Source organism: Embiotoca jacksoni, unplaced genomic scaffold, assembly GCF_022577435.1.
Source record: "Embiotoca jacksoni isolate LCO1_2020_lvr unplaced genomic scaffold, fEmbJac1.0.p SCAF_19, whole genome shotgun sequence".
Classification (NCBI taxonomy): Eukaryota; Metazoa; Chordata; class Actinopteri; family Embiotocidae; genus Embiotoca; species Embiotoca jacksoni.
This window is the reverse complement of record NW_027185329.1, coordinates 1,175,189-1,189,251: the sequence shown is the minus strand read 5'-3', so window position 1 is coordinate 1,189,251 and position 14,063 is coordinate 1,175,189. Positions and strand designations below refer to the sequence as shown.

Below are 14,063 nucleotides of genomic sequence, written 5' to 3'. Positions count from 1 at the left end.
TCGGTGCTCGAGCGCTCGGCAAGACATTATATGGAAATCTTGTGATGAGGATATATTGCGTGCGTGCGTGTGTTGCTGCAGCTGCATCATAATTGAGATTTATACCCTGTCGTGTGATAGCAAGGGAGATATCCACTTTCAAAGCGGCTCTGTCACACTGCTGAGCCTGTCTGACTGCTGCCTGCTACACACAACACACTTATCCTGAACTTTTAACCACAGCAGACACGTGCCTCACCCCTCATCCTCACCCCTCACCCCTCACAAACTGGGGATGGCTCAGAAAATCCAAAATGTATCCCCAAAAGCAAAACACAGAAGTCAGCTGATAATTTCTCTCTCCATTTCTTGCACACACACACACACACACACACACACACACACACACACACACACACACACACACACACACACACACACACACACACACACACACACACACTTCATGTCGCTGGGATAATCATCCACGTTCTTGAATTTTCATATCCTCCCACGCCAGAGAATCTTTCTGCTCCCGTGAGCAGAAAAAGATCGGAGCTCCCCATCTTCCCTTCTCATCTCTTTGCTGCCTCTCAAACCTGCAGTTGTCATGAATCCTCCGTATTCATATTCATTGCTCGTGTGTGCGTTTTAGTGCGTTTTGCCACTCAGAGGCTTGACTGCAGGCTAAAGCTTCGTGGGGGGTCTACCGTGATGACCCTGTGGTGCCAAAAGGACCCCCCCTCCCCCCCGCCGCTTTTGGGCACGCAACTTAATCCAACTACCTACACAGTGATGTTTTGCATGCAAGCTGTTTATGTGTAGTTTTTTTTCTCTGCAGGTATGATCACGTGTGTGTGTGTTAATGTGTTGTTATGGTGTGTGTGTGTGTGTGTATGTGTATGTGTGTGTGTGTGTGTGTGTGTGTGTGTGTGTGTGTGTGTGTGTGTGTGTGTGTGTGTGTGTTTGTGCGCTGTGACAAATAGCAGAATAGTCTGGGAACGTGTGGGCGGGATTCTACTTCAAGAGCATATCGGAGCAATTAGAGTTGGCCTCAACTACAAATACACACAAATGGTTTGCACGAGAGCACACATCTGATTTTTTTTTTACGTGAGTTTCTGCGAACCGCGCAGCTTCTGTAACGGTCCGGTGTCGTGTTAACAGTGCACCGACGCTGAACGGTCCAGACGGCACATGTCAGAAGAAAAGGCTGCAGAACAATAATAAGTAACCTGTGAAACGTTCAAACGTTATAAAATCTTTGATCCAGATGAGAACAAATTAAAAACAAAAACAAAAAAACATTTAAAAAACAGAATTGGATATGACGATCTATGAACAGAAAAATGGACATAGTGAGGAACTGTCTTAAAGTGCAATACCACTGAGATCCACTAGGGACTGGCTCCAAGAAAAAACTCCCATAGACTCCCATTCAAAAAGCATCAGCTTTTCTCCTGAAATACAAAGTCAGTAAATGTTTTCCTCCTTCGGATCGGCGCTCCGGTGGCATTGATTAGATATGAGGCCTCAAACTGAGCTGAGCTCTGTCTGGGGGCGGTTCTTGGTGTAGGTGGGCGGAGCTTAGTGTCCTCAGGTTCTACAGTCAGATCCACCACTAAGTCCTCCCAAAGTTTGACCAAATAGGTTCACTTCTGTGCTTGAAAAAAACAAACAAGATGGCTGATTTACTGTTAAAAACCAAAACTAAGGACGCATCCAAAGTCACTCCTGCATTCACTACTTTCTATTTATTAGACGCTGTGTTAGATGTGACACATCCCGTGCATGCTGCTATAAACTATTCACTTCAGAGGAGATAGTTCAACCGTGTTCAACAGTTAATGCTTAAAGTTAAACACACTGAACAGTCGATGGAAATGTGATTATTGTATGTTTTGGGGGGGGGGCAGGAATTTGATCTCAAACCGATTAATCCACCGCCGGTGATCATGTGATGAATTCAGACGTCCGTCTTTCTCTCTGCAGGAGAATCACTGCCGGCGTATTAAGATTTTGGGCGACTGTTACTACTGCGTGTCCGGACTGACGCAACCCAAGGCGGACCACGCCCACTGCTGCGTGGAGATGGGGCTGGATATGATCGACACGATCGCGTAAGACAGACACACACACACACACACACACACACTTTCTATATGTATAACGTGCACAGCGTACCACATACTGTATGGAAACAGAGGTTTTTGATTTACATGCACAAACGTGTTAAATTCTACAGTTTTAAAATGAGATGATTTGTTTTGACAAGATTTTTTTTTGTGTGTGCAGATATACGCGTTAAATTGTGTTCATAGTAATATTATGTTTTGAGTTTATACACCCTTTCACTTTGTTTTGTGCGTATGGTATCTGTTGAATTAATATTATTTTAAAAAGCCTTTAAAGCTCTTATTTTTACAGCCGACGAAGCCTTTTTATATTTTATATTACAGTCACAAACTTTGAGTCCGTGATGCTTCTTTAAGCTCAGAAAATTACAAAGATAGGAACTAATATATATCTCACTCTTTCGGTGATGTGCAGTGTGCTTATTATCTCGGAAAGGGATTAGTTAGAGTGAGAAGTTCGGGCGGAACAAAACTATTTTTGGCCAATTTACGCAATATTACAGCAAAAATAAACATAAATGTCAAAAAATTGCATCACAATTTTGAGGAAGAAAACTGCAGCACAACATCCAGAAAACAACTCTGAGATCCTGGAGGGACTGATTAGTTTGTTCTCATCAAATTCACAGCTGCAGCTTTTGCTGACTGCACGTTTCATGATTTGTAGGGAATCGGACAGATTTGTATGTATTTTTCAGTTTAGATAGATAGAGAGATAGATATATACTTTATTAATCCCTCAGAGGGAAATTCTGACGTTTTCAAGGGGAGATGTGAAATAGCTGCTACAGAAACTGAGCATTTCCTAACTCACTTTGCCTCCGCTCACTAGACTCTTAAATATTTAATTTTCCCCACATGACGTCTGCCTGGATAATCAGGAAGTACTACTGTGTTTATTTTCTGCACGCAACATCAGAAATATCCCAACATGTCTCAACGCCGACTGCAGGTCGATCTTTCAAACCGAAACTAATTTAATTCCAGACATTTGGGCCTCCTCCTACAAGCGTGTTGAAACGCACACGTGCACGGAGCACCGTTGCCTCGTCCTCTCGTGTGAGCGCCCTCCTGTCAGGTTCTTTCCCCGCTGCTCTGTCTGAGTGGACGGATGCCGCTGTAGGAGTCCTTTATCTCAGAGGACAGGTGCTTGCCGTACACACTCATCCCCTCCTTTAAACACACACAGACAAACACACACTTTGTCAGCCCCTCCGCCGCTCTCCTATTTCCTTCCTCGGCTCCGTCCGTGACTCCGTCTCCCGTCTGAAGTGGCCGACGTCCCGCTGGCGACGAGGAGCTTTGTGCGCTGATTTGCTGGAGAGCAGCAGCTTTGGAAAAGTCCCGCCTTTATCTCCGGCTGCGCCACAACACAAGCCGAGGGAAGGCGGTCCGCACACGTCAACGTAGATGCATACGTGTGCACACTCGGAGTGCTCGGCTTGTTGTGAGGAAGCATTGCAGAGTCATTGAAGGCTCTATACTTTTTTTTTTTAGATAAAAAGTTTGGGCCTCGCGGGGCTGCAGGCCGGCATCAAAGAATATTATTTGTTTTGGACAAAATAGAGAGTTCCTCTGGCCGCATAGTTCAAAACCTTTGGGGGGTTGGAGTCGACCCCCAGCTGACCTGGGACCCTGAACAGGTCGCCGAATGCTGGACATCGAAATCAATATGTCATTTTTCTCATCATATCTCGTCTTAGTTAAAAAACGTCCACATTGTTGCATTTCAGTCAAAATTTGCCACTTTTTTTTTTTCTGTTTACAAGTTAGCCTTGTCAAAATTGCCGTGGCAACAGATCAAATAAGATCAGATCAGATCAGATCAGATCAGATCAGATCAGATAATCCTTTATTGGTCCCGCAGTGGGGAAATTTACAGGATTACAGCAGCATAGTGAAAAGTGCAAACAAGAGACAGTGAAAAACAATATATCAGGAAGTGTCATAAATAAGTAATAAAGTAAAGGATATTGACTAAGAAAAAGTACAAATCCACAATAACTAAAATATAACCAACTAAAGACAAAAAAAATATGATACATACAGACAGAATAATTGTAGTATTGCACGGTGTATTTATATTGCATGGATTTTTGTGTGTCCGGTGGTCTACTGGGAGCACAGCAGGTTGTACAGCCTGACAGCAGCAGGAAGGAAGGACCTGCGGTACTTCTCCTTCACACACCGGGGGGGGAATCAACCGGTGGCTGAAGGAGCTGCTCAGAGCTGCCAGGGCGTCCCGCATCGGGTGGGAGGTGTTGTCCATCAGGGATGATAGCTTAGCAATCATCCTCCTGCCTCCCTCCACCTCCACCGTATCTAGTGGACACCCCAGCACACTGCTGGCCTTCTTGATGAGTTTGTTTAGTCAACAACAACAACAGAGAGTTTGGATCGTGCTGTACGGATGACCTGCTTGGTTCCCCCCCCCCATCGGAGAAATCCGCCGACTATGCTAGTTTTTTTACAGGACTTGTCAATACGAATGTTTCGTGCAAAACGTGACTTCATCTCCAGAAAGACAAAACAGAAAAATTCTGGGAAAAAATAGTGTCAGAAACGGACTCTGATTTCTTTAAAGAAATTCCTTTAAATTGTCTAGTTTTTGGTTGCAGCGGTTTGAGTTTAAAACCTTCCCCTCTTCCTCCCCTGCAGGTCGGTGGTGGAGGCGACGGAGGTGGATCTGAACATGCGTGTGGGTCTGCACACGGGACGGGTGCTGTGTGGCGTGCTGGGCCTCAGGAAGTGGCAGTATGACGTCTGGTCAAACGATGTCACGCTGGCAAATGTGATGGAGGCCGGAGGGCTGCCGGGGTCAGTGCTCACTCTGAGCTCTCACCCACTGAGACACACACACACACACACACACACACACACACACACACACACACACACACACACACACACACACACACACACACACACACACACACACAGTATCCCAGCAACAGAGATACAGTATGCATCCAATAATAGCATTAACAGATGGGGGAAATTAATTCCTTCAGTGTACAGTATGTACTACATGTATTTTTATAGATGTGTTGACATAAAGCCACAATTTTCTCTCACAGAATTATATATATATGAACAGGTATAATCCAATTAAAGGCAAAAAAAAACATGCAACAATACATTTTTCCAGTTGACATTTCTCTAACAAAAACAACTGGAAATAATACCTCATAATTACTGTATTATGTTATTATGATAAAGCATCTCAATTACAAGATCTCAGATTTAACATCGTGATTATTAGATCTGTATCTAAAAATTCTCATAATTATAAAATCGCGTGATTGATTATGAGCTTGTTTTTTAAGCTATTATTATTATTATCTTGTAATTATGAAGAGAGTCGACAGACGTGCCACAGACGACACAAGAGCCAGACCGGCAACACATTTGTATGTCTGACATATTCCTTCCTCTTAGTGAACACAGAATTATGTATTATATATTATATTTATGTATCTGCTGACTGTTTGCTCGACTCACTGATGAAGCATTTGGTCGTGAGCTATCAGGAAATGGTGAAAAGTTTTGATAATGTTGTTGTATTCTGAAAAGTGGCACATTTTTACAACTTTAAAGGCTGAAACTAAAGAATCTTCTTCTTTTTTCTGGTTGATAAACACCAAAAAGTAATATTTTATCAAGGCGGCATATATTTATTGTAAATAAACCGACTGACTCATTTTGAGATGGATGCTGATATTAATATCTGACCGTTTTTAATGCACTTAATTTTTTATTGTGAATTCCATCTGGTTTTTTTTGCTGACACCAAAATAAGTTGGACGTTTTAAACATGTATGCTGTCGGCCTTTTCTTTTAAAAGTTTCACCCTACCTGACCTCCACCTCACGACTCACACATGAAACAAACGGCTGTTTGATTCTGTTTCATCTTCTGTTTCTGTTCAGTTTGATTTATTTTCACTTTTTAACAAACAAAACAACGACGTAACGACGCTCCGCCTCATTTCCCACATTCAAATTTGACTTTCCCTCTGTGGCAAACGGTAAACGGTCTGTAGCATCTTTTTTTTGTTTTGTTTTACAGTCTACAAAGAGCTTTGGGATTTTTGCCTCCCATTCAAACACACACACACACACACACACACACACACACACACACACACACACACACACACTCTCTCTGTCTTGCTGCATCCTCAACCTCGGTGTGCTGATCTGACCCAGAAGCAAGCAAAAAGGAAAAAAAAAAAATCAAAGCATTGTAAACATAAAACTGCATCCCTGAGCAGAGTCTCTGTTACTGTACATAAACAACACTGAAACATGCTCACTGTATCAGAGATACTGGATCCCTGTCAAACGTGACCACCTGCTTTTGGTGACGTGTAACAGGAGCCTTCCTCATTAGCAGGATCCATTAATCACTGGCTTTGATCTGCAGGCTGAATTATGAGGTCACCTTTATCTCAAACTCAAAAAGGAAATTATTTCCGGTTCCAGTTGCAGATAATTACGTAAGAGCAGCTCAGACTGAACAGCCGAGCACGAGTGTTAAATGAATGTCACTTCGTCAGAAGGAAACTGGTCCACAGTAACGAGCAGATTTGCATTTAAAACGCGGGGAAATGAGGTCGACTCTTTTGGCTCAATTTGGTCCCGTTTCAAGTCCAGTAAGAAGATTTCAGGACTCGTTACCGGATTAAACGAGTCGTTAGGAAGAAAAATGTTCATGAAGAGTTTGGAGGAAGCCGAGGGGGGGGGGTATTAGGCTGATAAAAAGATAAGGAGGGGGGACAACTGCTTTCCTCGTGCTGTGTTTTTGTGCTCTTCAGCAAGGTGCACATCACCAGGACGACCCTGGAGTGTCTGAACGGAGACTACGAGGTGGAGCCGGGCTTCGGCCACGAGAGGCACGCCTTCCTGCAGAAGCACAACATCGAGACCTTCTTCATCGTGCCGTCGCACAGACGCAAAGTACGCCAGAGACGGTTTTCCCATTTTATTTATTTATTTATTTTTCTCTCCACACCAGCGACGAGGCGACACAGCTCAGTGTGGTAACAGTTAATCCTGTGATGCAGAGAGACGGAGAGGCAGGCCGTGTGTTAATCTGGCGTACACATGGCGAGGATCACTGTCTCACACCAACCGCACATGTGCGCACAGAGCTCCCTGTGTGTGTGTGTGTGTGTGTGTGTGTGCGTGTGCGTGTGCGTGTGTGTGTGCGTGTGTACTCATAGGATTTTTTTTTTTAAATCCTCAGCGAAATGCACATTCACAGCAGCTGCACACGCAAAAACAAACACGTCGGCGCATCCAGGTTTTGTGACGTCATCTCACGGGTTTCTGTTAAAAAAAAAAAAATCCCACTCGATCCGAGTTTTATTTCCATGAATGAGACAATTCTCTGATGCAACGTTTTCCATTTTGATGTCCTGGTCACGTTACGGTCGTCCGTCAACCGCGTAATCCATATTTTTGTTGTTGTTGTTGTTGTTGTTGTTGTTGTCGTCAGGTTTATACTTGGAAAAACTTGGATCTTTGGTTCTCAGAATAGTAAACTGCAAACATTTAGTTTAATTTTCGAATGTGCATCTTATAAATTATTAAGCAGGTTTCAGAAAGAGCAAAATCTTGCCATTAAATGTGAAACAGACATTCAGGGTTTTAATTTACTTTAAAACACCAAAACGTGACCAACTAATACAAAAAAAAAGTGGAACAAATAACTGAATTCCATAATAAAAGAATGATCATAATAATGATATATAATATGATATATTATATATATATATACATGATATCAAATATCAAAAATCTTCTCCCTCTGCAGTATTAAGCTAATGCTAATAATGCTAACATATTACCTGCCAAATACTGCCAACCTGTTGTACATTACATGCTGAATGTTAACATGCCAACACAGTACAACAGGCTGCACAATATTAATACTAAATAATGTTCTTATTTTTACATACAAGTCTTCGCTTATGTTGTTTTATACATGTTTTGGGTTAGCTTGCTCAGGCTAACACATTTTTCTACTTAGTTTAATTTACATATCATTCAATTTAATTTAGCTTAGTTCTCATTTGTTGTTTATTGTTGGATATTTTCTGTTTATGTTAACAAAACAAAAAAATTGCGAATTTAAGCGCATACAACATTAATGTTAGTATGTTAGCATAGTCACGAGCTAACACGCTAAGTGTTACCACTTATTTAAATCTAGATATGAAAACATGCATACGCCACATAAAGATGTTGGATTTCAATTTCAAAGGAAAATAAAATGAAAACTTTCAAAGTAAAAGCATGCCGGAATTTTTTTTTTTTTTTTTTTTTTCACGGTTTTATTTGAAACGTGAAAATTGACGACAAAACGCAGCGACGGTTGTCGTTTTCAGAGTTTATGTTCCACTGTGTAAAAAAATTCAACCATAAATTGTTTTCCTGTACCTCGTATCTCATTTGTTTTTCTTTTTGTCTTCACTTGCAGATCTTCCCCGGTCTTATTCTATCCGACATCAAACCGGCCAAGAGGATGAAGTTTAAGACGGTGTGCTACCTGCTGGTGCAGCTCATGCACTGCCGGAAGATGTTCAAGGCCGAGATCCCGTTCTCCAACGTCATGACCTGCGACGACGACGACAAGGTGCGTGTTCACGCATGTAAACATGTCAAAAGGCGACTGAGGCTTTTTCATGCCAGGTTTTCTTGTTGTTTTTTTTTTTTTTTTTTATGACGGGTGTAATTAATCAACATTAAATCAGGGCCGCTCTACGTTCAGGTTTCAGGGACTCGACACTGACGTGAAACCCGAACTGTCACCACACTGCAAATCTTCACTACTGCAGAATAAACCACAATATTCTGCTGACATTTGCAAATTTCAAGCAAAAAAAAATAAATAAAAACCTGTAAATGGAGCCAGTTTAAAAAAACTTTTCAAAACACTGAAAACATTGCATCATTAAAACGAGTACAAAATTAAAAAGAAGGCCTTGATTTAAGATTGATTAGCTTCATGTAAACAGGTGAATGTGCATTTTATTATATTTATTTGTCTTTGAAAATGAGTTTAATTTATTATCTTCGACTACAGACAAATTCCCAAAGACGAGAAGCTGCCTGTGAGGCTGCAAGTTTCGGACATTTAAAATAAAACAACACTTAAAAACTAGGTGACGATGTGAGAAAGGTCAAAGAAAAAATGATTTACATTAAATAATATATTTCTGCGTTCCGTAGTAAATAAAAAAAACAAATTCCTTTTAATGGGTTTGTGTGTCCATTTGTGATGGAGTGAAATCCTGCTCGGCTCCATAATCTACACACACACACACACACACACACACACACACACACACACACACACACACACACACACACACACACACACACACACACACAGTAATCTGGATTTCTAGATTTCACAGCGCTTCTGCATCATGACTACTTGCTGAAAAGTAAGCCGGTGGAATAGATACCATGAGAAACCTTTTTGACATAAAGTGTGTGTGTGCATTATTCCTGTGTGCGTGTGTGTGTGTGTGTGTGTGTGTGTGTGTGTGTGTGTGTGTGTGTGTGTGTGTGTGTGTGTGTGTGTGTGTGTGTTTGCTCTGAAACCAACGATGACGCAGCAGCGAGTCACGTGGCTGCTGTTTTTTTTTTAAACATTTTTTTCGGCCGGCGTTCGGTGTCGTGGCATCAACAGGGCGCCCGGCTGTCAGAAAAAGCTCCGCCAGCTGTAATCCGGCCGTATGAGCGCGGCGAGGCATTCGTAACGTCATGATTCTGATGAGGCGGCATTATGACTGCTGGTAATCACCCACGCAGCCTGGTATCATCTCCTCTAATAGCATTACAACACATTGTTACATGATTATACCGAGTAGCCAAAAAAAAAAAAAACGTCGCATTGTGACATAGAGAATTTTTTTTAGTTTTTATAATAGAATTATGACAGGCGCAAATTGTTTGGGCCAAAACACCAAAAAAAATCATATTAGACAAACCGTTTTATAATTTCTTTTACTTATTTATTTCTACACAGCAAATTCACATCTTTGGAATAAACTCTGAGTTCAAATCAACTCTATTTACTTGTGAAAGAAACTCTTTTGTAGGAGTTGATCTTCTAACACTTTTCAGGAGTTGAACTTTGAACTCTTTGGGAGTTTAAAACTCGACTCCCACGAAGACAAAAAAAAAATTTAACAGGGGGGGGAAGGGGTTGCGTATCGATTTTTTTAGATATCGATAAATAAAGTTTAATTTATTGTCTTCGACTACAGAGAAATTCTTATTTATGGTTTTTTATGGCATATTTTGTTTCAACCCTCTTTTACGCTTGGGTTTGATTTTTGGCTCTTTTGCATTACAACATAGTTTGTGTGTTTTATATTTAATACGTGAACTACCCGGGGCCCGAGGGGGGCGGGGCCAGGGCCGGAGCCGGGGCCCGGGGGAGCGGGGCCAGGGCCAGGGCCGGGGGGAGCGGGGCCAGGGCCAGGGCCGGGGGGAGCGGGGCCAGGGCCAGGGCCGGGGGGAGCGGGGCCATGGCCAGGGCCGGAGCCGGGGCCCGGGGGAGCGGGGCCAGGGCCAGGGCCGGAGCCGGGGCCCGGGGGAGCGGGGCCAGGGCCGGAGCCGGGGCCCGGGGCCGGGGGCCTCTCTGCATATGACCGATCGTTGCCGTCTTTCCTCCGACAGCGGCGGGCCCTGCGGACCGCCTCGGAGAAGACGAGGAGCCGGACGTCCTTCTCCGCCACCGCCGTGCAGCACTCACCGGGCACGCGGGTCAACCGCTACATCGGGCGGCTCATCGAGGCGCGGCAGACCGAGTCGGAGACGTCGGACCTCAACTACATCACGCTGTTCTACAGGAGCGGAGACCGGGAGCGCCGGGTGAGGGACGCACCGCAGCCCGGAGACTTTCAAAAGCACGCAAATCTATACTTTTGCTCATTACACACACACACACACACACACACACACACACACACACACACACACAAGGTGACATGCTTCGTGACTGCATGCCCCCCCCGACCCCCCCTACCTCCTCCCCTGTCTTCCTCTCACGCATACACACCTTACACAGTCCTCTAATTCTCTTTCTGCCCTTTCTCCGTCTCTCCCACGCCTCTTGTCTATGATCTGTGTGCGTCTGTGTGTGTGTGTGTGTGTGTGTGTGTGTGTGTGTGTGTGTGTGTGTGTGTGTGTGCATATGAGGAATCCACCCACCCTCTCAGGAGGGGGTGCAGATAATGATTTGGGAACGTCTGAGCGCCACACGTGATATCTTTCTCCTGTGTATGCGTGGGTGAGAGCCATAAAGGAGACACAGAGCAGGGACGGGTTTCTGTGTGTGTGTGTGTGTGTGTGTGTGTGTGTGTGTGTGTGTGTGTGTGTGTGTGTGTGTGTGTGTGTGTGTGTGGTTTGCAGGAGAAAAAACGCTGCACAAAGTAAAAACTAGTTAATTGTGTCTCTTATTTTTAACATATTTTATGTGTCTGATCTTTCAGGAAAACGCCACCAGCGGTAAAAAAAAAAAAAAAAAAGCAACAAATTAGTATAATGAGTTTATTTACTCCCACACAACAGTGAAACATTTTTTTTTTCCCGAAGGTGCCGGCGGAGCTCAGTACACATTACTGGACTACAAATTTAGATCTAACAGCACATCACAGCTCCAGAAGTTCCCTCGTTATTCCTGCGAAAAGATGAGAGAAGTTTAGTTGGCACAAACATCCACCTTCTTCAAAAGACACAATTTGTTCCAAAGAAATTCTCTCTTATTTCTCTTTATTATTAAATAAACGTTTTATTGGCAGACGGCAGTATATGTTTTTACTGGTGCTGTTAACGGGTTTTAATAATCTACACAGGATGCACTCATTTGTTGTCAAAATAGATGGATGGATGGATGGACGGACGGATGGATGGATGGATGGATAGTTGGACGGATGGATGGATGGATGGATAGTTGGACGGAGGGACGGAGGGACGCTGAGTGTTTCTTGTATGATCACACTCTGTCTGTTTCCTCCTCTCTCAGTATCACCAGGTGTACGACGACCACTTCATCAGCGCCGTGGTTCTCTCTCTGATCCTCGCTGCTCTTTTTGGCCTTATCTATCTGCTCATGATCCCACAGTACGTACACACACACACACACACACACACACACACACACACACACACACACACACACACACACGCACACACGCACGCACGCACACACACGCTGTTTGTCCACTTGTAATTGGATCGATCTCCCTCGAGGGTTCTAGCGGGACAATTAGACGGGCCGGTGTGTTTGTTTCACTGCCGTCGGTGGAAGGTGGGGAAGCCCTGCTCACTCAGGTGTGTCCTCGTCTCCTCGTCTCTCAGGGGGATGCTGGTGCTGCTGCTGCTGGTGCTGTGTGTGTGTTTCCACGTGGCCTGTGTCATGTACCTGCATCTCACCAGTGTTCAGGTAGGACTCCCGGCCCGCTCCCTGCGGCCTCCTTTGAGCTAAACTAATATGCCGCTGCTACGAACGAGTGCAGCTGTGAAAGGTAAAAGTCTGTGAACGTTTCAAATGAACTGAGAGATTTTGAGTTTCGCTATAAATCAGGTTAAGTTGTTGATTTTTTTTTTGTCTTTAAAATGTCCAGGACTAGTGATGGCTGCCACTTTTAACTCCTTCAAATCACTGGGTTTGTCCAACTAACACTCAAAAACCCCAAAGATATTCAGTTTACAGTGATATCGAGCAAAGATTCATGTTTATGAAGCTCCCGTAAACACGTATGACATTTTCTGTTAATCCCTTCATCACACTTCAGGATTATTTTCTAAAGAGTTGTCTCTTTGTGGTTGTTTTTAGTTTCTTTATAGTCAATCTGAGTCTTTATGGTTGTTTTGAGTCTTTATGGTTGTTTTGAGTCTTTATGGCTGTTGAGTCTTTGTGGTTGTTTTGAGTTTCAGGATCATTTCACATATCTTTTAAAGTCTCTTCAAGGTTATTTTAAACCTCTTTTAATCAATTGTTTTGAGTGCGACATTTTGAGTCTTTTTGTGGTTGTTTAAAGTCCGTTTGCAATCATTTCAGATCTCTAGGGATGTTTTGAGTATCCGTTTGGTCGTTTGGTGTGTTTGTGGGTGCTTTGCACCTCTTCATTTTTTTTTATATCCCTTTGTTTAACTTAACAAAATGCTAACAGTCACTTCAAACATTGAACATCTTTTTACCAGTTTAGCAGCTTTTGATGATTATCGTTCGACTCCAGTCTGGGCACACGGTGTATTTTTGACGTCACATGTTTGACCCCTACATGACACTGTGGTATCACGCTACATTGAACTGTCATCGCATCCTTTAAGCATCTCCTCTAATAGACTTTCACATAATGAGCCACACCGCAAAAAGGCGCTCGTTTGATTTCCACCGCTGGCTAATGATGTGTCTAAAAAGCTATTAAGGTAGACAAACAGATGCTTCATTTACTGACTGGTTCTGTTCTCCACCTCCCACCTCCCCTCCACCTCCCACCTCCCCGTCTCTCCTCTCTGGTTTTAGTGCCAACCAGGCTGCCTCACCATCCAGATCCGAACCGTACTGTGCACCTTCCTCGTTCTGCTCACCTACTCCGTCACCCAGGCCTGTGTGGTAAGTGTGTATTAGATCCCATATAATAATATCATGTTATAATAATATCATAATTTCAGTTTGAGGTCATTTGTGAAGCACTTTTTCTTACAAAACCAATAAAAACACATTTACAGAGTCATAAAACAAGAAGAAACTCTTGCTTTTCTTGGACTTTCAAACCGCGGCTCATCTTTAGCTGACGCTGTTTGTTGTCATGGAGATAACTTGTTTTTTGTCATGTGACCGAAGGGTGGAAAATAAGTTAAACGGATGCTGTTCACTGAGGAAGAGCATGAAATGAAATGTGATCAAAATGTTTTGGAAATA

The 14,063-nt window shown here is 43.3% G+C and overlaps 1 protein-coding gene across 5 annotated transcripts in view; it reads left to right on the top strand.

Moving 5' to 3' along the window:
- The window catches only part of LOC138200357 (adenylate cyclase type 1-like), a 37,605-nt gene that overhangs the window by 13,886 nt on the left and 9,656 nt on the right, over positions 1–14,063 (top strand). For 2 of the 5 annotated variants that reach the window (XM_069152944.1, XM_069152943.1), the window contains 8 exons: positions 1,972–2,099; positions 4,773–4,931; positions 6,931–7,072; positions 8,598–8,753; positions 10,811–11,005; positions 12,159–12,256; positions 12,494–12,578; positions 13,665–13,754. In XM_069152944.1, coding sequence (XP_069009045.1) covers positions 1,972–2,099; positions 4,773–4,931; positions 6,931–7,072; positions 8,598–8,753; positions 10,811–11,005; positions 12,159–12,256; positions 12,494–12,578; positions 13,665–13,754 — 1,053 coding nt within the window. Of the gene's footprint in view, positions 1–1,971; positions 2,100–4,772; positions 4,932–6,930; positions 7,073–8,597; positions 8,754–10,810; positions 11,041–12,158; positions 12,257–12,493; positions 12,579–13,664; positions 13,755–14,063 lie in introns of those variants that run through there. The other 3 variants (XM_069152945.1, XM_069152948.1, XM_069152946.1) reach the window with 3 other exon arrangements.